Here is a 23371-nt window from a genome sequence, read left to right on the forward strand (position 1 = left end):
CGGGCCTTCTTTAACGGGAGTTATTACAAATATTCGAAGAGACGCTCATTGAATCATTTTTAGGTTAAGATCCACCATGCTTCTGTCTCATCGCCCACTGCTGTTTGGTTTGTGGCCCAGTGTTGCGTTTTTAAAATGGAGCTCAGGTCCTTTTCCTCAGATAGCGAAGGGGGGAGAGAAGAGAAATCATACTAGCGGAAGGAAAAATAGATTTGTGAACTGTTGCTTAAAAGCAAGGAGAATATTTCATGTGTTGCCATGTCTGAAGATGCTTTATTGGAAGAGGACATTTGGGAGTACAAATCCATTAGGAAGCAAAAGCATCAGAGTAATTCAGAGAGCATCTCTACACCTGCGCAGAAAGTAAGTGATGGCAAGTGCAGGCCAAAAAGAAAAGGAAATAGAAGAAAAAAAAAATCCATAGAAAAACCTGATACGCTTCAGAAAACCGAGCAGACATCAAGGCCAATTGAGGATGTAGATCAATGTAAAGATGACAGTAGTGTGCACTCCCAGGAAAGTGCGAGCAGCCTGACGGGACAGAGCTCACAAAACACAAAGCCTGTTCATGATGGATACTGTCCGAGCTGCCAGATGCCCTTCTCTTTGCTATTGGTCCAGACACCTCGATGGCATGTTGCGGAATGTTTGGATGCTCCAGGATCCATTGAAAAAGGTATGAATAGAGTTTAAAAAAAAAAAGCCTTCAGAGAAGAGTTAAAGGCTTCTCACATAATGTTGCTGTAAACCTTGCTTTTCATATTTAGTTCAAAATCTGAGATGGTAGTTGGTATGATTCTTAGAATGCTATTATCAGATTTTGGTTCTTTGTGAACATGTAAATCTGACATGAAAATCTCATATCATCATCTAATCTCAAAACTTGGTAGTGATAATGATTTATGGTTGTTTATCAAGCTCCAGTTTTAGTGGTTTATTGAAGAAATTGAAGGTGCATATTTACCACTTTAAAATAATGGAACCTTTTTCAATTATTAATTCAGTGTCAGCAAAAAAACTTCCTTCAGTTAAGAGGCTGCTACGTTTGACACCAAATTTCTTTCTCCTTAGGTATAAATTTTATTATCCCGTATCCATGTTGCTGTGTGACTTGTCCAGTTGTCTATGGACAGCTGGAAGCTGAACTCAGCCTGTAGGCTAATTTACTTGAAATGTTAGCCCCTGACCCGGTATGCTTTAGAAATTTTGTACAGAATTATACATGAACATTCCTGTATCATAGGACAGCACAGTTTTGTTTTGAGTTCTGTATGAGAGGAATAAACCTGACTCATTCCAATTGCTAGTTTGATGTGAGGAAATACCATGTCTGAACAGATCCAGGTATCCAACTTACGTTCTTAGTACACCTCATAACTTTTGTCAAACAGAAAGCATACAGTCATGAAACTTTAGTAAAGGCTGTTTAGGTAACACAGTCACTTTTCTTATTATATCTTTGTAACTTCCCTTGAAGTTTCTTCTTCAAAACAATGAAATGTGAGCCCTTTAATCCCGATTTTGGAAGTGGCTTTAACTTAAGGCAGATGTGTTAATACCTCATTTCCATCTCTTACTCCTATAATTGACAGATGAAAAAACCTTCTGACTGATTTATGCATTCGTCTTAAAATCCTCAAAAGTTAGGCTAGCAAACTCTCAACAGAAAAGGCTTAGGTAACAGCCACAGCTTTTTTGCTGGCATCTGAATCCTGAATACTTTTTCCATGTAAGTAAATACATGGCTTTTTTTTTTTTTTTAATTTAATGTGTAACCCAGCAGACAATTTGAAATGGAATTTCAGGTGATTCAGAACCAAAATTTGGTTTGTTTTGAAACATGTCTACTGGCCTTTTCTGGTGCTGCTTCTCTGAGCTCATTGCTTGCATGTGAGACAATTCTAAACTAGAAGCCATATGATGACATTAGCACAGTACTGAAACAGGGTTAAGTACTCTCATTGTTAGAGGGCTGTATTAATTCAGGCACAGAGCTGTATTAATTCAGGCATAGAGCAGCAGCTGTTTGGCTTAAGGTTGGAAGCATTCTCATTTTTAGCCAGCTCAGGGCAGGAGGTCTTGGCAGCTTGAAAATTACTTTTTACTTGTGCCTTCTGCCCTTCAATAGCTGCATTTATAAGAAAAAGCTTTTAAACTGTGTGTTGTGTGATTTTTATTTTAATAATTATGCCAGCTCTAGTTGCAAATGCATTAATGTTACTCCTGTGTTTAACTGTTTTCATAGAGTGTCCTGATGGTTTACTGTGCACTTCCACCATTCCATCCCACTACAAGCGCTACAGCCATTTTCTACTTGCAGCAAGCAGGGCAGGAGATTATATTGCAAACTCTTCAGTGGACACTTTGGAGAAGAAGGTGACATGTTCTATTGCTGCAAAGCCTAGCTGTTTCCCAAGTCACGTAGAAGAAATTTCACAGAATGAGAAACCATCTAATAATATAAAAAATGTCCCAAATGATGAATGTACATTGACGGTACAGAGTTCACCACAAATGAAGTCTCTAAATACAATCAGTCAAAGCACTTCCTCTTTTGCAGATGTTCAAAAGCCTCAACAGACACATCAGCTTACACAGTCCACAGGTAATAGTTGTAAATTTGAATTTTATGACTTTGCATCCTCTCAGGAAAGTGGAACAGGAGAAGATCTGTGTGGTCAGAAAGGTACAAGTCAGCCAAGTCTACTACAGTCAAAAGCTGACTTCAGTGACTGTGAGATTTCTTATTCTCCACTGAGTGCTTTTGAGGAAAGTGAAGAGGAAACCGAGGAAGAGGAGAAGAAAGTAAAAATACCACAAAATACATTGTTCAAAGTCGGGAACTTTGAAGATGAAAAATCTAATTCTGAGGTGTTTAAAACATTTGATGGACTTCTCTTACAGCAGAAACCTCAGTATGAGCATACAATAGTGGGAAACTTAATAATTAAAAAAAACCACAGTGAGGAAGTAAATGCACTGAGCCATCTAGATCACAGCATCAAAACTGTTTCTCAGAGTCACATGAACAGCAAGTTCTATAATTCAGCATGTGTAGATAATTGGCATCAGCAAGAGGCGCTAGCCAGTGGATCCTCTTTTCCTTCTAATTGCAAGGGGGTTGAACAGCCAGAATTGATTTCCTCTGCTGCTAAAGCAGGTAACACAGAGTCAGAAGATACTGGAGCTTGTGCTTTGGATTCTGCATACGTGAGTTTTATTGAGACATCATCGCTGCTAGTCAGAGAAGGTGCTGGGTCTCTTCTGACACAGAAGAGTACTGTCTCAAGGGACCCAAGTAATATTTTAAATAATACAGATAAAATGACTGCCAATGCAATTGAAAAAACAGCTCACCAGGAGAGTTTGCAGTCAGCAATGGAGAAAGAAGGAAATCTGAATACAGCTGCTGTGTGCTTTCCCAGCCCCATCTCTAAAACAGTGTCATCTCTTTCTTTAGCAAGTATGAATGCCAAATCCAGTTCTGCCAAAGAACTCAAACAAATGGACATTGGTGTTTTCTTTGGGTTAAAACCCAAAGTAAAAGAGGAAAGCAAAGGAGAGGCTTGTTTGAGTGAGGGAAAGGAGATATCAAATTCAGTAACTCCCAACAGAAAGAGGCCCAGACAGCAAAAAAGGAAGGCTGAAGGTTCTGTGGAAGATGTAGAAACAGTTATAGAAAGTCCAAGTACAAATGAGGCCTTAGCAGATGTAAGTTCTGGTTGCCAACGAAGGTGGAGAAAAAAATTTAAAGAATTACCTACTACAGGTGAAGGAACAAGAAAAAAACACTGCCCTTTCTACAAGAAAATACCAGGTGAGAGAGAACTCTTGCTTTTTGTAGAGGTTAACTAATTTTGTCTTGAGTGTTGTATTTTTTTTCCCTAATCTTTAGGCTTCAGTATTCTTCACTCTTCGTAACCATTTAGACTGCAGCTCATAATGAATTTTCTTTCCTCTATCTAAGCTGATAAAATCTCTTGTAGGTGTAGATCTTCAGAAGAAGGTGATTGCAGAACTAGAGTCAGCAATGGCTTCATCAGTGAAAGCACAGTGAAGTAGTTATTTCAGGAAAATTATTTCAAAGACTGACCTTTGCATGTTTTTGACAGTAAAAAACATAAGCAGTATTGAAAGGTGGATCTGCTTTCTTTAATTATTTTGAATATATCCCTTGTTACTATTCACTCCTAATTCCTGAACTTAACCTTTTACATTGCTTCCACTGTGCCTGAAAATAGGACTGTCAATAGAAATTATTTCCTTACACTAAGTTAATAAAATTGAGTCTAATTTTGTATTTGAAATTCACGAGTATTAGAAATATGAAGTACTACAACTGTGAAAATAAAGAAATGAAAACTAAGCAGAAGAATTTAGCTGAGGAAACAGCCAAGAATTTCTCAGAATATCCTCAAGCAATTACATAAAATACAGGATGATGAATCAGTGGCTTAAAAAGCTTCAAATCCTCACAGTTCTATTTACCACCAAAGGACTATCTTAGGTAGATATTTGAGGAAGCCAAATAGAAATATATTAGTGATCCTAAGGGCCAAGCTCCTGCTTGAAGTGTGGGGTTGGTTATACCAGTATCATGGGTTCCATGGGCTTAGAGAAATTTCCATATATAATAAATTTGAAGAGCAGACTCCTATGCCTACAATGCAATTTTAAAGTTGCTTTGTTATTATCTGTTGTCTTTGTTGTGAATTTTGTGACTACATTTGACGTGTATTTGACTGTATTTTCTATGTTGCTAATGAAATGTATTTATCCCCATGGCCTAGTATAATTCAGCCTCCTGGAAGTATTGAGTCTGGTACCTCTCAAACACTTGGGGATTTTTTGGTTTGTGATTTTTAATTACCGGACTGCTGTGTTTTTTTGGAGTTGCAAATATTTGAATTTCTAGCCTCAAGTAAGTAGAACTATTCCTATTTCTCCCAGAAGATCTGGTAAATTTGTATAACATAAATTTAAAAATATTTGAGTGCCACCAGATGAATTAGTTCTTTGCGCTATTTGGTGGTTTTAAGAAAGTATAACCCTATGTGAAAGGACCATTTGTCAGTATGTCTAGATTTTAAAAAAATTACACTTGCAGAGAAAAGGGCTATCTTCTATACAGCTGTCTTTACACAACATCTTTATACAAACAGCACCTCACTGAAAGCATACAGTGGCACATCAGTCACATTTCATCTCAGCAGATATATTCAAAGACCCCAGATTGCTTACCTGATAATTATATGGTAGCATGTTTTAAGAGGAATATTAAATGCAGAGTAATTGAAAAATTGCAGTTTGATCGCAAAATGCATTTTGTGAAGCTGTAATTACCTGTTTTATTTTAAGACATTGGTATTAGGTTTTAATCTACGTGAACTTTCAAAAATACCAGCTGAGTGCAGACAAATGTGTTTTATTTGCTTAACCAGTTGCCATCTGTATAGGATGGCAGCTGAGCAACAGATATTTGGGAGGCCTGTGAAAGTATTTGTGTGTGGACACTGTGTTACATTTTTATTTTAGTAGGTGAAAATCTTACTCATACACAAACCATGCTCATCTTTAAATGGCTCCTTCAACTGTACGCAGTGTAGCTGCATTACCTTTTAATTTGGAAGAAAGAAAAAAGAACAAAAGGAACCTAATCAAAAACTAGTACTGAACTATGCATGTTTACTGTCCAGCTTCTCTTCCCTTTTCGCTGTAGGAACTGGTTTTACAGTTGATGCCTTCCAGTATGGAGAAATTGAAGGCTGCACAGCTTATTTCCTTACTCATTTTCACTCTGATCACTACAGTGGGCTAACAAAAAACTTCATGTTTCCAATCTACTGTAATAAGGTAAGGTTTTCCAAAATCTTATCAAATCTGTATGCAACTATAATCACTTTTATACTGATGAAAGTAAATAGAAGATCAGAGCTTCCGTTGTTGGGGCAATTAGGCACAGTGGGTATGTATAGGGGAACCTGAGTTTCCCTTGTAAGAAATTCTTACCCTGATTTGACTGATGAAGAAGATTAGTGAAACTTCCCTGTCTAGATGCCATGAAAAAACTCAGGTTTAAAAGGATCTCTAGAGGTCCCTGCGCAATGTGGGTCTAACTTCAAAGCTAGATCAGACTGCAGAGAGCCTTTGTTGGGTCAAATTTTGAAAATAGGACAGGTTCCACTACGTCTCCTCGCACCCTGTTGCAGTGCTTAACCACTTGGAATTTTTTTCTTAATATACAATTAAATGTCCCTTTTTGCAACTTGAGACTGTATCTTGTTCTTTTAGTGTGCATCATGGAGAAGAATCTGGCTCCATCTTCTCTATAATTATGCAAGTGATACAAGTCTGAAATTAGGTTCCACTTAAGCCATCTCTTCTACACATTCAGTAAATGGAGTTGTTTTAGCCTGGTCCTGTGTGTCCTGTGCTTCAGGCTGCTGAATGGCCAAGACTGCCAGTAGCTATTGCATGTCCAACCAACTTGTCTTTACTCATAACATGGTAGGGCATGTCGCCTCATCAACCCATCCAGAACCTGCATCAAAAATCTGATTTCTGGTTTACTCTGGAAGTCTCCTGGAATGCCTGTGTCCCATGTTGCCCTTCCAGTAGGTGTTGGGGTGACTGCAGTCCCCCACGATAAGATCCAGGGCCTGTGACACAGAAATTTCTTCAGTTGTTTAAAGAAGGCTTTGCCTACCTCCTCTTCTTGACTTGGCAACCTGTAACAGGTGTTATTCCCCCTTCTTTGCCTCCTCTCTGATTCCAATCCATAACCTGTTGACAGGCTTTTAAAAGTTTGCTTTAAGACAGCTTTTTTTCAGTTTGTTTTTTGAGAGGTGAAATGCTACTGAAAGTCTTGAGTATACCCAGGATCTCGCAGTTTCTCTCTCAGCCAGACAGTCTGGCTTTGTGAGCCTTTGTTTCTAAAATAAATAAAGGCTTTTTTTAGATTTTGTTCCTATTCCATATTAAATCCTTTCCCTGTTACAGATAACTGGCAACCTGGTGAAGAGCAAACTTCGAGTCAAAGAGCAGTACATCCACGTGCTGCCAATGGACACAGAATGTATAGTGAATGGGATCAAAGTGGTGTTGCTCGATGCCAATCAGTATGTATCATTGCATTTGTTGTGGAATATTTGTATTAAAGATAAATAGCTGTACAGATATAGTTTATGTTTTCATGATTTTTAGGTTTCAGTGGATTGGAAAAAATAAGGGTGAAAATACTTCATGTTCCTGACCTGGCTTAGTAACGTGCATTTTCACTTCAGAAGTGAATTAGGCATACAGGAGCCTAAATTTCTTGCAAGTAGTTAGCTTCTGAAATAGGTGAATTATTTTTGAAAATGAAACTTCAGGTTTTTTGATAATTTTAGCTTAACTTTGGGGTTTTTTGATTGTGATGAGTACATAGTGTTAACCACACACAGCTCCATCATTTTTAAGCTTGTTGAGAGGTTGACTGATTTTTCTAGTGGTCTGGACAGTTTGTTTTTTGGTGTCTAGTTGGGAACACCTTAGATCTGATTATCAGATATGTTAGGTTTCTGTAGCTTCAACTGAAGATAGTGAAAACTTCAGCTGAAGAAAAATGTAGTACTTTGGATCCTGGGAGAGACAAAACCTAGCCAACATTTTGAAAATCGAACTTTAAAGAAAAGCCTGTTGAAATGTGCAACAAGACCTCTACTGGATTTGGTGATAAAGGGTGAGATTTTTGTCCAACATTACACTGGCACTGTGTGGTAATGCTGGATTCAAAGTCCAGTAGCACCTAACTTCCAGCCCTGTGGTCTTGCCGCTCTGCCTCTTGGTACCTTATTTGGCTATGGGCTAGAGGAAAGTCCTTTCCCTGAAATATATATTGAAACGCAGCACTGTGTCACAGCTGGTTTGAATATTACTTATCTTAGGATTTGTTTATAGTTGGAGAGATAAAATTCCAATAAGTCCTTTGAGAACCCTTTCTGGGAATGAAGGAAGCCTTGTTGCTTATGTAATTTGGACACTTCTCATTTTTCCTGTTTGTCTCTCTGATCCCCTTGCTTCAATTTAAAAGGCATATAAACCTTGGGTACAAAGTTCAACTTTTTGGAGAGTTCACCAATTCTGTCATTTTAGCTCTGATTCATGCCAGTTTTTTCCTTTTTTGAGCTTTCATTTACCGTTTACAGATGATTCATGTCCGAAATAGTTCCACCCTGGTTTTCCAGTCTGAGCAATTGCCCTTCAGACAGCTTTGGCGAGGAACTGCAGAAGGTGCAATGGATTTGCTGAGGCCAATAAGGGAATTGTATTTATGGCCAGACAATTCTGGATGGACGATACTGTTTAAAATCTGCAAATAGAGTTTAAAAGGAAGTGCTTCAGTAAGTCCTGTAGGAATGAAGATGCATCTGCAATAATACAATTCTGTTGCTCCTGAATAAGAATGCTGCTTCTTTCTGGTGTGCTGTTTCCCCTTTAAATCAAGTAATAGAACTTCAGAGATTGCAACTGAGGCAGCATCTTTGTTGTACCTAGAAGACAGAGCATCCCAAAAAGGCAGTTAATGCTGATTACTGTTGGTGTGGTTTTTTCTTCCCTCCATCTCAGCTAAGAACTCAAGGCTAGCTTGTCTATGGCCATGAGCTTCAGAGCTCCTTTAGAAATCAGGAATTTCTATCTAAATTAAGCTGCATAGTAGCTGTGATTTAAGATGCTGTTCTGCGTACCTTCCTGCTGCTGAAGAGTGGTCTGTCTCTTAAGGCAGTTTATTGATATGGAGAACTAACATAATTTGTATGGGTTTTTTTGTTTGTTTCAGTTGTCCAGGTGCAACAATGATCCTTTTCTGTCTGCCTAGTGGAACTGTCGTTCTGCACACAGGAGACTTCAGGGCAGATCCTTCTATGGAGCGCTACCCTGCTTTGATCAGTCAACAAGTCCACACCCTTTACCTTGATACCACGTAAGTTGTGTTTAATTTTTTTTTTTTTCAGTATAGCCCTCTTTTTGGTTTGGTAAGGCTTTATATGAACCAAATTAATGTAAGTATAAATGACATTACTGTTTTAACACTTGTTAGCTCTATTTAATGTTGAATAAAATATTTATGGAAGGTCCATGTATGTCTAGCTTGTTCATCTGTTATGCTGTTACATGAGAGAATAAAAGTGGGTAGTGGAAAAGATGCAAAAGTATTTGCTGAGATGGCCTTATTATTTATAAGTGTTATTAAAATCTGGGTGTCAAAATTCCTACATTGAGTGTCCAGCTCTAAAACAAGAGGTTCACGGAACATTGGTTTTATGTGGATTCAACTCTGTTATGAAAAGGGGTGTGGGGGAATTCAGAGAGTGAAAGAATGCCGAATGGTTAAATCAGTTGTCCAGGTTTTCATTAGACCTTTCTCTGACTCATGTGTATGAAATTGTTTTTCTGTGTATGATGGCTAATGCCTAGCTGCAGTCTTTTATTTCTGTTCCATATGCTTCTATGAATGAATAATGCCTTGTGTTATGGTTTGTGTGCGTGACAAAAAATAGACATAAGGATGTAATTAGTACGTGACACAAACATCTAGCTCGAAAGAACACTTGGTATTTATAGAGAAAAAAATGCAGAATTAAGTGTCACTGTCAGACAAGTGAATAGTGGTAGAGAAAAGACTTATGTAATCAACGTAAATTTTATCACAGCAATTTCATCTACGCACCTCAGTGGTTTCTCATAAATAGACTGCAAGTAGACTGAAGGATAAGATCTTTTTCATTACTTTGTTATTGTATACGTGCAGTTTTGAGGGCCTTCTTGGTAACTTCAGGTGTCCTCTATCTTGTGTAACCAAGTGGTATACCTTGTTTCCATGCCCCAGATACTGTAGTCCTGAATACACTTTTCCTTCTCAACAAGAGGTTATCCAGTTTGCTGTCAATACTGCCTTTGAGACGGTGACTTTAAACCCGCGTACTCTAGTTGTCTGTGGCACCTATTCCATTGGAAAAGAAAAAGTTTTTTTAGGTATGTAAAAGAAGTATTTAAAGACCTTTTTTTTGAACATGTAAAGGGTCACTTATTCTTGATGGTTAGATATTGTGTAAAGAAATTAAATATATTTAATAATCCTACTGCTAGTTTCTTAGTTTTCTAATCAGTAAGTTTTAACATTCTGAAAGAAGTATTTTTCTGCCATGTTTACAAACCCCCTGAATATACAGAAGGCCAATTTGGATACTAAATGAATGAACCTATTTAATTGATTGTGGTGATAAAATTGCTAATGGCAATTAGAAAAAACATAAATGGGGTCTTACGACATTTTTGGTGTTAATAATCTCATGTTGTCAAGAAACAGCAAAGGGATATAATTATTCTTAAACTTCTATTTTGCTAATGGTTTTTCCTTCCAGGTTTATATTACATATTTTCTAAGTGCTTATAGTAATCAGTTTTAATGAAATCAATTTGAACAAAGCATTCCTCAAATTAAAACACATCTTTTCTGAGTTAATGAAAATTTTGTGTGCTATGCTTCACTCGGTTACAGCATTAGGAACCATCATGATTGCTCAGATGTATACTCTACAGCAGGCAGCTGTGTACCACTTAACGCTTTTGAGTATATTTAAAGTCATCAATACAAGATTTACTTTCACTGAAATTTAGTCTGTCCTTAACGTGGGCTGTTTGTTGCATATTCCAAAAACTGTGTGTGTTCCTGGCTGCTTTGAAATAAATACCACTTCACCTTGATAACACTCTACCAAATAAATATGACTTAGAACTTACCAATGTACTTCTATTATCCTTCTCTTTCCAATTATCATACACAATTCTGGTGCTAAACCATAGGAACCAGAGTTTTTTAACAGCCATTACAGGGTTCTCTTCTTAATTTTAGAATATGAAACACTCTACTTTGTTGAATATGGATTTTTTCAATAGTAAAAACGATCTCGTACAATAACTAGGAATATCTCCAAAACAAGCAAAACATGAACTCTTACAATTTTCTTTATCTGATTTCTTCCCAATTATTCCTAAAGCAATTGCTGAAGTTCTGGGCTCAAAAGCAAGTATGTCCCGTGATAAGTACAAAACACTGCAGTGCTTGGAGTCAGCTGCTGTTAATTCCCTCATCAGTGTGGACTGGGATGGTACTTTGCTTCATGTTCTCCCCATGATGCAAATTAATTTTAAGGTAAGTTCAGAAAATATTCTCTGTTGATTAACCTGCTGGCTAAACTTACTGTTGGCTCCTCCCAACCAGTGCTGTGTTTGGTGCTTTTTAACCTCTTGTCAAATCGTGTTTATTTAGTAAAGTTTTGACATGGAGCAATATATTGAAAATGAAATGCAATTAAATGTTGGCATCTGTCTCCAAACATGATGCACAGAAAGTGTAATTTCACTTCAGTGTGGTGCTTGTGCAAGATAAGGTGAGACTTGTTCAAAGGCTTGCTCTTTGTGGGCCTTTTTGAAGTAGATGTATGTAATGACTGCAGGATCTGTCCTATTAGCAATTAATCTATTGTGACATGGAGTCCCTGTTTTCAGCCTGTCTTTACCTGGTACAGTGTAGGAAAAGACAAAGGATTTTCTGCCTGTGAGCCTCTCTGCTTTGAGGCAGCCTGTGAACATGGCCAACTTCCAGTCTGGTGTTTGATAAAAAAGGAATAGGATTCTCCATGTTCCTCTCCATTCAATTTCCATGTATTTATAATCATATTTTCATCTTTTAAAAGAATATTCTCTCTCCTTCTGTGCTGAAGTTTTACATGGAGATAAGGATACTTGAAAATCAGTGGAAACTCACGCATAAACACATAAATGAGTGAACTGAAGGACACCTCATATATACACACGCTGTAGTTTTTCTACACAGTCTTCTCTAATATTTATAGCAAACACAAGTAAACCAGTTTCTTTTAAGACGTTGCTTCATTTAAGTTGACTTCAAATGCACATTTCAGTTGAGATTTGAGACAGTGGGTTTTTGCTGTTGAGAGTTTTTGTGGGAATTTCTCAGTTAGGAAAAATGACTGATTCCTGGGGGGAAAGAAAGTTTTTCTAAATAGACTACACAATACAGAATGGCATTAAGGGAAAGCAGAAGGCTCTAGATTAAAGGTGAGCTGGAAGAAAGCGAAAAACACTGGTCACGCCTTACGAAATTGGATTCATTTTCCTGCTTTGCTTCTGGCCTGCTGTGCCATCTCAAGCAAATCCTTCAGAGCAAGATGGTATTTAGCTGCAGGACCACTCAAGGTCAGAGTTGACCTAAAAAGGAGAAAAAGAGGCTATACGATTTGGATGGGAGCTGCAGGAGATAGAACATAATATCTTAATGTTTTAATGTTGTTCTATAATCTTTTCCATGGTGGGGCAGAAAATGGGTAATGGAAATGTGTATGGATTTATTTTTAATGCGTTGTCTTCAACAGAAACATACTTCAGTTTCTTCTGCAGATTTTTGGGTTGTTATGTGGCTCTGCTGTCACGTGTCCCAGTGTGTATGGCTACTCACGTGGCTGGACTTCCAGGCAGAGGGTGTGATAATACCACAAGGATGTCTAGACAGCCTTACTTCTCAGAGAGAAGCAGTTGTATCATGTGCAGGGTCTCACCTCTGAGAACAGGAGTTTCTAGACAAATCTACAGTGTGCCAGAAGCAATGCCTGGACCCTGGAAAGGGCCAGGAAAGATTAAAAGCACAATGATCTAGTGGACTGGAGTCCTGCTGTAACAGCCATGGTCCTCTGTGCTGGGGCTTTGACTTCACGTGTGAGGTTGTTGGAATGCAGTCTCATGCTGTCAGTAATTTTGTGTCCATGTAAGCTAGGTGTGCTAGGTAGACTTCCAGAGTGCTAAACATCCGATGAGGCAGCAGCTAGATGAGTGCCCAGGTGGAATGTAGTATCAGTAAAATGTGGAGAATGTTAAATGCTTAAAGATGAGTTCATGTGAGTTCATATGACCATTTATGTTATTTCTGCTCCAGTAGAATTAATAAACATGACCTCAGAAAAGGCAATATTCTTAATAAGTTACCTAACCACTTGTAACGTCATTCTAGTTAAAGAATGATGAATTATATCACCCTGTTTTTACAGACCATGTAAATGTTGATGTCACCATCTCCAGTTGCATGGTTTTGTCTTCTGATGGATTATATGGGTTTTGTCCTGAATTACTGGCTTGTTACTGGGAAACCCAGAATTTTTTAGTGATCCTCATCACAAAATGCTAATGCCTTTGTTATCATCTGGGTCTCTCCTACCTCTTCTGTTTTATTTGATCCCTAGCCCTACTCAAAACCACAGTCCTCCTTCTTAATTTGGGCTAATTTCCTGCTTGGGTAGTTTCAGCTGTGATCCCACAAATCCATGAAATCCTTATGGGAGTTAAAAAACCTGTTGAAGAAACAAGTTTAAATTTAAGAAGAAAGCATTTCTTTTCTGCTTTATAAATTCATGTAGGTAGTCTTGATCTGTAGTTAGGATGAAAGCAGTCCCATTCACAATACTGAATACCTGGCCAGGTATCACTAGACTTGATATATTTTATCTAGGCCTTAATGACTGCCCCCTTGAAAAGAACCAGTACTTGAAATGAGAGTTTGGCTAAGATGTGTGAAGTCTGAAGGGTAAAACTAGAAAGAACAAACCATGGGGGATCAGAGGCGGTGAAAATACAGAGGCAGAGGAGTTTAAGTTTTTTGTGTTGTTGTATTGGTGTTGGATTTGATGGGGTTCTTTTTGTTCATTTGGTTTTTTTTTCCTATGTATAGTTGTGGCTTTCTTGAGGAGTTTCTTTATTAGCGGTTGATTTCAAGCTTTCATTCAGGTGCTGCCTGGGTCAAAAGTGAGATGACATCTTGTAGATTCGTGCTCTGAATATTCTTAATGGATAATATTTAAAATTTTTTTTTTATTCATGTAAATGTAATTTTTTATTAAAATATTTCTAGAAAGAAAACACTGATTGCTGCAATGTTGCAAGTGGACCTTATATATGAGAAGGAAAGATATAAAAAAACCCCACCCAACCTCAAAGAGATGCGGTATTTGACTGCAATACTTGGTTTTACTCCAGTAAAGTACAGGGACTGCCGTGTGTACTGGTGAATACCTGTTCTTGAATAAGCCAAATGACTTCAAGTGGTGTTAGGGCTGATTGTACATTAACTATTTAATCATGTTTGAGTCTTCTCATACCTTATGGATTCTGTTTGCATGTACTGCTGACTTCGGTGGCACTGTAGATAACAGGCTGTCATGGTGATTGAAGGAGGTTGATCTAGCAATGAAATATATTTTCCATTTTAAAAGGATGAAGTTTTAGAATGGTGTTGGCTAAAGAAATAAAAGAAGAAATTGGAACACGTATTTAAAGTGGATTTGTTGTAAATAATCACTGTAGTAATTTGTTTTGTGGACAGAGGCCATTTTTTCTAAAATGCATGTGTGGTTCTTTTGCAACAAACAATTCTTTGTAACAGTCAGTAATAGAGGCTTCTGCCTCCTGAATATGCAGTGGAAGATTTCCAGAGAACTGGGTTCCTGAGGTTTGTGCACCTCTTTTATGTTGCTAAGCTCAGTAATGTCTTGTACTAGCATTGAGGTGAGATTTTCAAAAGTGCTGCTGACTGAAATACACAAATATTTTTTTATGAGACTGAAACTGCATCCCCAGTGTGAATCTTGCACACTTGATTTGTAGCAAAATTTGAAAGCAGGTTAGCATTGATTAATACAATAATCATTGTATTTGAAGTACTGTATTTATATTTCATTAGAGCAAGGGGAGCAAATCTGTGAATTATTACCTTAAACTATGTTAATCTTCCTAAAATGAAGTGTGAAGGAGAATTAGACTGCTGCAGTTGTATCTTTAATCTAGTGAGAACTGAACATTTGCAGTGTATTAACAGTCATGGCAGCTGGCCATAATTCCTGGTGCTGAATGTAGTGTGTGTTGTGGTAGGGGGTTTTTTGTTGTTCTTTAATGTGCCCAGTTTGATGGATTCAGCGTGTTGCTACTGGCCATTGTACTGAAGGTGCTATTAAATGTGGCAGTGTCACAGGCAGCTTTCCGCTTCCCCGCTTAATAATTTTCAAGTATCTGACAGGTTAGCTAGTCTTCTATCGCAGCCTATCTGCCCCACCACCACCACCACCTTCTTTTAATCAGTCTTTATATCAGCAGCAGGAAGAGAAATACAAAATAAAGCTTATGATTTTGAGTTCTATAATCTTGCAGGGCTTCCAAATGGAGAATGTGACTTTAAGATTTTATACAGGACACGTGAAATTGATTTTCTTTTTTTGGTTTGAAATAATACCGACTTCACTTTGTCCAGGAATAGGATTGTACGTTCCTTATACTTCCCTCTCATTCTTTTCCCGATCCTAGCTTAAACATTGAAGGCTAACTTAGGCGACTTGGAAACTTTTTCAAGTTAATTGTTTTTAGAGTGAAGAGATGAGAGGTGGTTTCCTTCCTATCATGAATGGAGATGTGGTAAAACGTGCTTTAGTGCTCAGAGCAATACTCAACTCATGCACTGACTTGCTGCAATTTTTGGGGTAGTCCACTTAATCTCTGAGCGCTCCTGGTCATAAGCAGGTGTCATGATGTCAATGGCACTTTAAATTAACTAGAAGATTTTGCTTGGAAGCAGGCTTTCACCATCTTTTGTCACCACTCAGCTGCAAGAGTGCTGACCGCCAGCTGAGAGGAGGAGATGAATGACTTAGGGGGCAAGATCTATAAGAAGTGATTATCCCTTATGTATCTGTAATGCATAGCTGTGAATACGTGCTTATTTGTGATTATCCCTTATGCGTTCTGATCTGTAATGCATAGCTGTGAATACGTGCTTATTCAGAGGAAGCTATTGAGATCCTAAGGTACAAGGTGCTCTGCAAATGTAAATATTTGTCATTAATAATTTCAACGCAGATGGTATTTAAAATAAAAAACTTCATATCAAAAATTTAGCCTGAAGTTGCTCCATCATGAAATCTCCAACCTTTAGACTAATGAGCTGTTTATATTCTTTTCACAGGGCTTGCAAGATCACTTGAATAAGTTTTCTGAGAATTTTGATCAAGTTCTGGCTTTCAAACCTACTGGGTGGACCTACTCTGATTCATGCCTTTCTCTGGTGGATATCAAACCTCAGACGAGAGGAAAGATCACCATATATGGTATAAGAGTGGTAAAGATTCAGTGCATTTAGTTTTATGTGGATGGTTTTCATATTTTTATTCTGGAAATGCCTACTGTTTATTGTAACGAATGTTTTTTCTGATAACTTGTTGAGAAAATGAACAGATGGATCTCTCCAGGAGAGATCTGTGAACTGAGTAACTGAGAACATTGTAAATACAGATTTTTACATAAATTTTAATCCCTTCCTCCTCTTGCAAATAAAGGTTTTTATCTGGTATATGTAGAGATTTCAGGGGTAAAATCTTGGCCTGACTGATACTGGTGACAGTGCAGTTCCAGAGCCAAAATTTCATTCTGTACGTCACTGATTTGAGAGACTGTGGGTCTTCCTCTTCCTCTCAGTTCTTATTGGTGGGTGGAGTTGAATCTTAAAATTTTAACATTCATTTAACCAAATGCTTGGTGTCACTCAGTTTGTACTGATGAATGACTTGGTAACTTAATGCAAGCTAATTTTTCCAGAAGGAAAATCTGGGTTTTCGTTTTACCTTAGCTACAAACTTAAGATCTCCAATATGAATTTAAAAAAAATATTATCTAAAGTATTTCTTAGCTGGAAGGCTTGCAAAAGTATTTTGGCAAGAAGCTAAGTAGACTGACAGATGGCTGTGATTTGTTTCATTTCAGGGATTCCTTACAGTGAACACAGCAGTTACCTGGAAATGAAGCGTTTTGTGCAATGGTTGAAGCCACAGAAAATCATCCCCACTGTAAATGTCGGTGACTGGAGAGCCAGAAGCTTGATGGAGAAGCATTTTAGAGACTGGATGATTGAGAGCAGTAGGCATAAATAAATATAAGGAAGAATGTATATTTCAAAGGAGGTAGGGTGGAGTGGGAACTGTGAGTTTTAACTCCTTTTTCCATGGAGCTTTCTTTAGGGAGGGCTAAGCTGCCATTCTCCTGAGAAAGCTGAATTTGAAAAAAAAAAGGGCACCTTGCTTTCTTATGTACCTACTATTTATTTTTCCCACAACTCAATAACTTTTTTTTCCAAATGCATATTTCAGGTTATTTTTATCTTATTCCTTTTTCCCCATTCTTAATTTTCCTCAGATTATGGAGATGCCCAGATGTAAAATGCTGGGGAAGAAACCGCCTCCAGGTTTCTTCTGAAAAGAAGTTACTGTAATAAATGAGACAATACTAAGCTTATGGCACATGCTGTCAATTCAGGCTTCAGAGAAGCTCGTTTGGTAAGGCAGAACTGGCTATCATGATTTAAATCTTGTAAATGAAGCGTATGTACTTTGGAGAATGACTTTTATAAAAGACATTGCTACCTACATTCCGCTCAAGATTTTCTGATTATTTTTTTTTTTTCTTAAATAAAGAACCCACATGAAGCCTGTGTGTTCTTTCTGAGCAAAATGCATTTATTGTCAGTACCGTAGTTGCTAATCTGAGAAAGCTGTCTGCAATATCTTCAGTGAACATTCTGTGTATGTTGCTTCTATCAGCTTGCTCTTGCATCCTGGTGGTGCAAATTCTCAGCACATGCTCAAAGCACAGTGGTTTGTCTCGATCTGTTTGGATTTTGCAGGGTGGTTTGTGCAGGTCTGTTACTTGAATTCTGGAAAAAACAAGAAAGGCAAATGTTAGTACTGGCAGCAGAAAGGTAAGTTTCATTTTGCATTTTTTCCCCTGAATCCTACCAGATTATCAGTGCTGCTTTTTCTGTATCCACTTGGTATTTATGATACTGAAGTATGTGGCTGCATGCAGGCACATTAGTATAATTCTAAACACTAAAATAAAAAACATTCCAAACTTCTAGGACTTAAAAAAAGTGGCATCATGCATCAAGAATCATCCCCCAACCCCCAGAATAGCTCATCTGAAAAATTCAATGTCATTTTTTTGTCGGGAAAACATTTCTTTAATGATCAGTGTACGTATAAACAGATCCTTGTCTTTGAGTGACGAACTTTGTAATGTGAAGTCACTTTGTTTATTTCTGTCTTCTGAGAGAAATAACTTCGTCGAACTCTGATGGAAAAAAAAGTTCCTGTACTGATTCACAATTCTTTCAGTACATTCACTGAAATATGGCATTGTTTTTATTCTACATAATGCATTATGATGGCTTTCCTTATTGCAAGAACTGCTAACTGTCCTGGATTGGCATGCTCATTCCTAAGATTCCACTCCTTTTTGGAGTAGGTGTGTGAGAAAGTATCTTTTACAGCCCCTGCCAATACTGAACCCAAATTAATGCCTTGTACAAGTCAAGTCAGAGGTACAAGTCAAGTCAGAGCAAATTTGAGGGTTCTGTTTGGCAGGCAAATGCTTCTAGCAGTTGAATCCTGAAGGAATTATGCATGGTTTTTTGGCCTTCCAAGTTTTTTTCCTGACTGATTGTGCACCAGGTATGAGGGGCTGGAGTAAGCATCCCAAAATCAAAAATATTAATCACAAATCTGACATCCTCTTGCTTCCCTCCTCGCATTTTCAAGAATGAATCTTCCTGCTGCAAATGAATAAGTGTGCGGGCTCTCATCACGCTGATGCTGCTGCACTGCGGCTGGTAGGTGTGAGGCACCTCTTGCCTCTCTGTGGCTCTTTACTTCGTGCTATCAGTTTCCACCCTGTTACCCAGAATGAAAGGTTGGGGTTTGTTTTTTTTTTTTTCTTTTAAAAGCAACTTAATTTCTTAAACTAACCACAAAAATGATGTATCTTGGAAGACGCTGACATTGGCAGCTGCTGGGCTGACCCAGTTAATGCTGTCCTGATTTGGAACAGATGCTGACAGGCTTGCTTCAGTCAGCAAAGCAGAATGGCTTCTGTGCTGGGTTCCGTTTTTGTCTCTGTGTGCTGGGGTCTGTTTCCAGTTGCCTGCTCTGCTGTAGGTATTCCGGCATCAGCCCTCCTGCTGCTTTCATTCCTCCCTCTATACTGTTTGTATTTGCGCTTCTCCCAGCTGTTTTTTGTGGGTAGACTCGAATTCTGCAGCATTTCATCCACTTCCATGTTAGGAGATCTCCATGTCACCCAGTTACTTGGCCTCCTTCCTATGGAAAAAAGTCTTTTCAGAATCCAAACTCAGGCAGAAATTGTTATTTTTGTTCTCCTTATTGTAAAGGAAGATGATTAATAACAGGATTAGATTGCTTAGATTACCTAGGAGGACATAGAACCAGATATGGAAAACCACTTAATACAAGAATTTTGTGGGAAGATTTATAGCAGGACCTTTCCTCTTCCCTTGTCTAGGCTGTTCCAAGGGGATGGCTCTCTGATCACAGTGGGTTAAGTGTTGGGGAGCACAGACCTACAATAAACCTGATTTCAGCACTATTGCGTAGGTTTAATGAACTGGGACTTAGGGAGTGGCTTCACTTTTCCTAACGAAGGAGTGAATGTTTCAGTCTTTGGGCAGTGTTGGCACTACAGGGACACGAGCAAAAGCATTCATTGTTTTGGTTTAGAGTGGTGGCTCTAACTGCAGCGAAGGTACCACTTTTTCAAAGTCAATAGCCAAGGGGTTTTGGTCTCTGTTGCGCTGTAGAAAGACTGGACAGTGGGGTGGATGAGTCTGTGTCCCTACCTTCCCTCAAATGAGTGTCACGTGCTGATGAAAATAGTGCCAGAATTTACTAAGGCGAATTGGGCCTGTGAACGTCCCGGAGGCTCCTCCCGTTTGTCTGGTGCTGACAGACTCAGGGCGGAAGGCAAAGCAAAAGAAAGGGGCAGCTGGAACATGTGCTTGATCAGTGCCCAGAAGGGCTTTCAAAGCCAACCACTCTAAAGAATCACTTTGTATTTCCCGTCAGGACTCCTGCTCCGATTACATATCGCCCCAATAGGCAGATAAATGAGCTAAAAGCAATGCTGTTGGAGAAGGGTGGAGGGAGGGGAAAAGGGAGAGGAGGAGAGCAGCTCGCTCGCCGTGCTGACTCAGGCCCTGGCTGCGATAAATGACGGCAGCTACATGGAGCCGTGGCCCACGGCTGCCTCTGGGGAGGCTCCTGGGGAGGCAGGGCCAGAGACGCTCCAGAATAAAACCATGGGGACAACTGAAGGGAGCAGCAAGGTGCCTGGGTATCCTTTTAAACCTTGAGCAGAAATAATGATTGGAGTCACTTGGAGTGGAGAAAGGAACTGAGGTGTCATCTGGATGGTTAAAGCATTCCTCTTACCTGATCAAACCTGTCTATCCATGTACGCTTAGTAAAGGCTATTAAGATAAATTGCTGGTTTTGTCTTTTAAGATAGCGTGACTTCAGATACCTCCTGAAGCAATTTGGGATTGATTTTTACTGAGACAGTGTTTTGAATTTGAAGACTACTTAGGGGGATTACACAGGAGACTTGTTACCATGTCAGGCTAAAGATGCAGTTATTGCTTTGGTGTGTTTTCTGTGTCTATTCAATAACTTTTGGTAAGTTTTCTTTGGTAGGGGTCGTTCAGCCTGGAGAAGAGAAGGCTGCGGGCAGACCTGATTGCGGCCTTTCAGTACCTAAAGGGGGCCTGTAGGAAAGCTGGGGAAAGTCTTTTTAGCAGGGCCAGCTGTGACAGGACAAGGGGTAATGGTTTTAAACAGGGGTAGGTTTAGCCTGCATATAAGGAAGAAATTCTTTACAGTGAGGGTGGTAAAACACTGGAACAGGTTGCCCAGAGAGGTGGTGGAGGCCCCATCCCTGGAAGCATTCAAGGCCAGGTTGGACGGGGCTCTGAGCAACCTGATCTGGTTAGCAGTGTCCCTGCTCACTGCAGGGGGGTTGGACTGGATGACCTCTAGGGGTCCCTTCCAACCCAAAACATTCTATGATTCTATGAAAAGCTGGTGAGTTCTGAGAACAAGAGAATGCAGCCCAAACTTCCCCATCCTCCCTCAGCTACAGAAAACCAGATGCTTCTCCTTTCAGAATCAAAACAAATATGGGCATCTTTCAGGGGTGGGGCACAGGCTGCTTCATGTCTTTGTAGTGAAATGATGCAATTTGAAATTGTGTTCGATATCTGCCATTCCAACTCAACTGTGTGTGCAAAACAGCATTTGTAAAACACACAGTATTAGCACCTAAGGGGAAATAAGGCATTCACAGGAATCCTTGAAAGTTTGTCAGCACAAATATTAGAAATTGGAGCTCTTGTACTTAGGTTTCACATGTTGCTTCAGATTATGAATGTGCATTTGGAGTGCTGAATGTAATGCTCTCCCCACAGTGCATGGAAAAACTAGAAGGAGCTTAGAATCATAGAATCGTTTAGGTTGGAAAAGGCCTTTCAGATCATCAAGCCCAGCTGTTAACCTGACCCTGCCATCCACCACTAAACCCTGTCCCTAAGCACCTCATCTGCCCAGCTTTTAAATACCTCCAGGGATGGGGACTCAACCACTTCCCTGGGCAGCCCGTTCCAACGCTTGACAACCCTTCCTGTGAAGAAGCTTTTCCTAATGTCCAACCTAAACCTGCCCTGTCGTAACTTCAGACCGTTTCCCCTCGTCCTATCGTCTGTTACCAGGGAGAAGAGGCCGACCCCCACCTCACTACCCCCTCCTGCCAGGCAGTTGTAGAGGGCGATCAGGTCTCCCCTCAGCCTCCTCTTCTCCAGGCTGAACACCCCCAGTTCCCTCGGCCACTCCCCATCAGCCTTGTGCTCCAGACCCCTCAGCAGCTTGGTTGCTCTCCTCTGGACATGTTCCAGCAAGGCAACATCTTTCCTGTAGTGAGGGGCCCAACACTGCACACAGTACTTGAGGTGCAGCGCCCTAACGGCAATGAAGGCACAAGACGGGCTCTCGCTGTCGGCAGGTAAGGGAACTGGCACGCGAGAGCCTGCCGCCTTCCCCCCGCCGCTGACCCAGCTCTACCCGCTCTCCGCGGGCATGAGTCCCAGTGGAGGAGCCATAGCCTGCGCAGGCAGAGCCCTTCCCCGCCTTGGCGCCTCCTCGGTTTCCCCTTCCTACTCCGAACCTGCGCCCGCGGCTGTACAGTGGCACCTTGTTATCAAACCTCCGGCAAATACTTTGGCAGGGAAGAGGCTTTTCCACTCTGCCGCATCTGCTCCGGTATCTCAGAGCAGATAGTGACTTGTTTGTGCCAGTTTCCAATGAGGACTTACATAAACCAAACAGTTTTTAAAACCTCTGAGCTTTCCCATTTGGCATTTGAATTTATTCACCTTGCCTTCTGCACGTTGTACCAGTTACTAAGGACGGAAGAGGAAAAAAATTTGCCATCTTGGGGCGGGGGGAAAGACCCCAGCAGTGCACCCGAGGAAGAGGTGACACAAGGACACAAATGCGAACAGGGTGACTTTGGAGCCAAGTTCAGGGCTGGCCACGAGGCTCTGCATGGTCCGACCCCCGCTGCCTCCCACCCCTCCCGGCTGCCCGCCACCCTCCTCCCTGCAGAACGACGGTCATTTCAGGGAACTCTGCTGTGAGAAGCAATATCTACTTTTTTCTGATCGCTCCAGTTATTTGTTGGCTCCTAGAAGAGCCCTCGCCCAGTGCAGTGCTGCCGGCAGCAGGATCTAACCCGCTTTTCAGCTCCTGTTGTGGAGAAGAGGGGTTGAGGCATTTGTCCCAGCAGGGCTTCCTCCGTCAGAGAAAGAGAGGCTGGGTTTTACCTGGTACCAAAGCTGTGTTATTTGCTTGGCTCTCTGCCCTGCTCTTGATCACATCTATTGCCTGAACGAGGGTGATAAGGCTGAAACTTGGTTCTTCGTGCTGCTACCCAGTGACCATCCGAGGAACTGAGCTCTGCAGCAAAATAGGAGCCTGGTTTTTCTCTAACACCTTCACGGTTGCTCACAGCACAGCTCATTCCTCCCGGCTCTTCCACAGGGAGAGCACCTGTGGGGCCCACGGCATCGCTTAGGCAGGGACGGATGGCCCCAGGGGGGCAGAAATGGGGTCCTGGCTGTGGGGGACACCCTGAGGGGGCTGGGTAGGACCATTATGGACTACTGGTACCCTCAGGACCCTGACAAAGGTTTCCAGCAGTGTGTGAAGGTTCCTGGTTTTCTGCCATATAACGACAAAGCATTCCTACCGTGATGCCCTCTGGTTTTGACAAGGCAGCAGCCAGTGACAAAGGGAGAGGGACAGGCCCAGCAGGACAGGGGCACACTTAGGGAGGCCTTGTTGGGTGATGTCTGACCGACAAACTGCCTGAAGAGATTAAT

At 40.3% G+C, this 23371-nt stretch overlaps 1 protein-coding gene across 3 annotated transcripts; it reads left to right on the forward strand.

Moving 5' to 3' along the window:
* The first annotated feature begins 6 nt into the window (after nucleotides 1-6).
* On the forward strand, nucleotides 7-17480 carry DCLRE1A (DNA cross-link repair 1A). Of its 3 annotated transcripts, XM_035891497.1 has the most exons (10): nucleotides 7-676; nucleotides 2246-3817; nucleotides 5720-5853; nucleotides 7000-7118; nucleotides 8819-8962; nucleotides 9869-10014; nucleotides 11040-11194; nucleotides 16064-16205; nucleotides 16858-17054; nucleotides 17287-17480. In XM_035891497.1, exons 1-9 carry the CDS (start codon nucleotides 259-261, stop codon nucleotides 17022-17024), a joined length of 2997 nt encoding a protein of 998 aa, XP_035747390.1. In that variant the 5' UTR covers nucleotides 7-258; the 3' UTR covers nucleotides 17025-17054; nucleotides 17287-17480. The 3 variants fall into 3 exon arrangements, with proteins under 3 accessions (XP_035747390.1, XP_009634186.1, XP_035747393.1); XM_009635891.2 differs by lacking the exon at nucleotides 17287-17480 and having other exon boundaries at nucleotides 16858-17218; XM_035891500.1 differs by lacking the exon at nucleotides 17287-17480 and having other exon boundaries at nucleotides 16064-16216; nucleotides 16858-16971.
* The last annotated feature ends 5891 nt before the right edge of the window (nucleotides 17481-23371 follow it).

Source organism: Egretta garzetta, unplaced genomic scaffold (assembly GCF_000687185.1).
Source record: "Egretta garzetta isolate BGI_Z169 unplaced genomic scaffold, ASM68718v1 scaffold273, whole genome shotgun sequence".
Taxonomy (NCBI): Eukaryota; Metazoa; Chordata; class Aves; order Pelecaniformes; family Ardeidae; genus Egretta; species Egretta garzetta.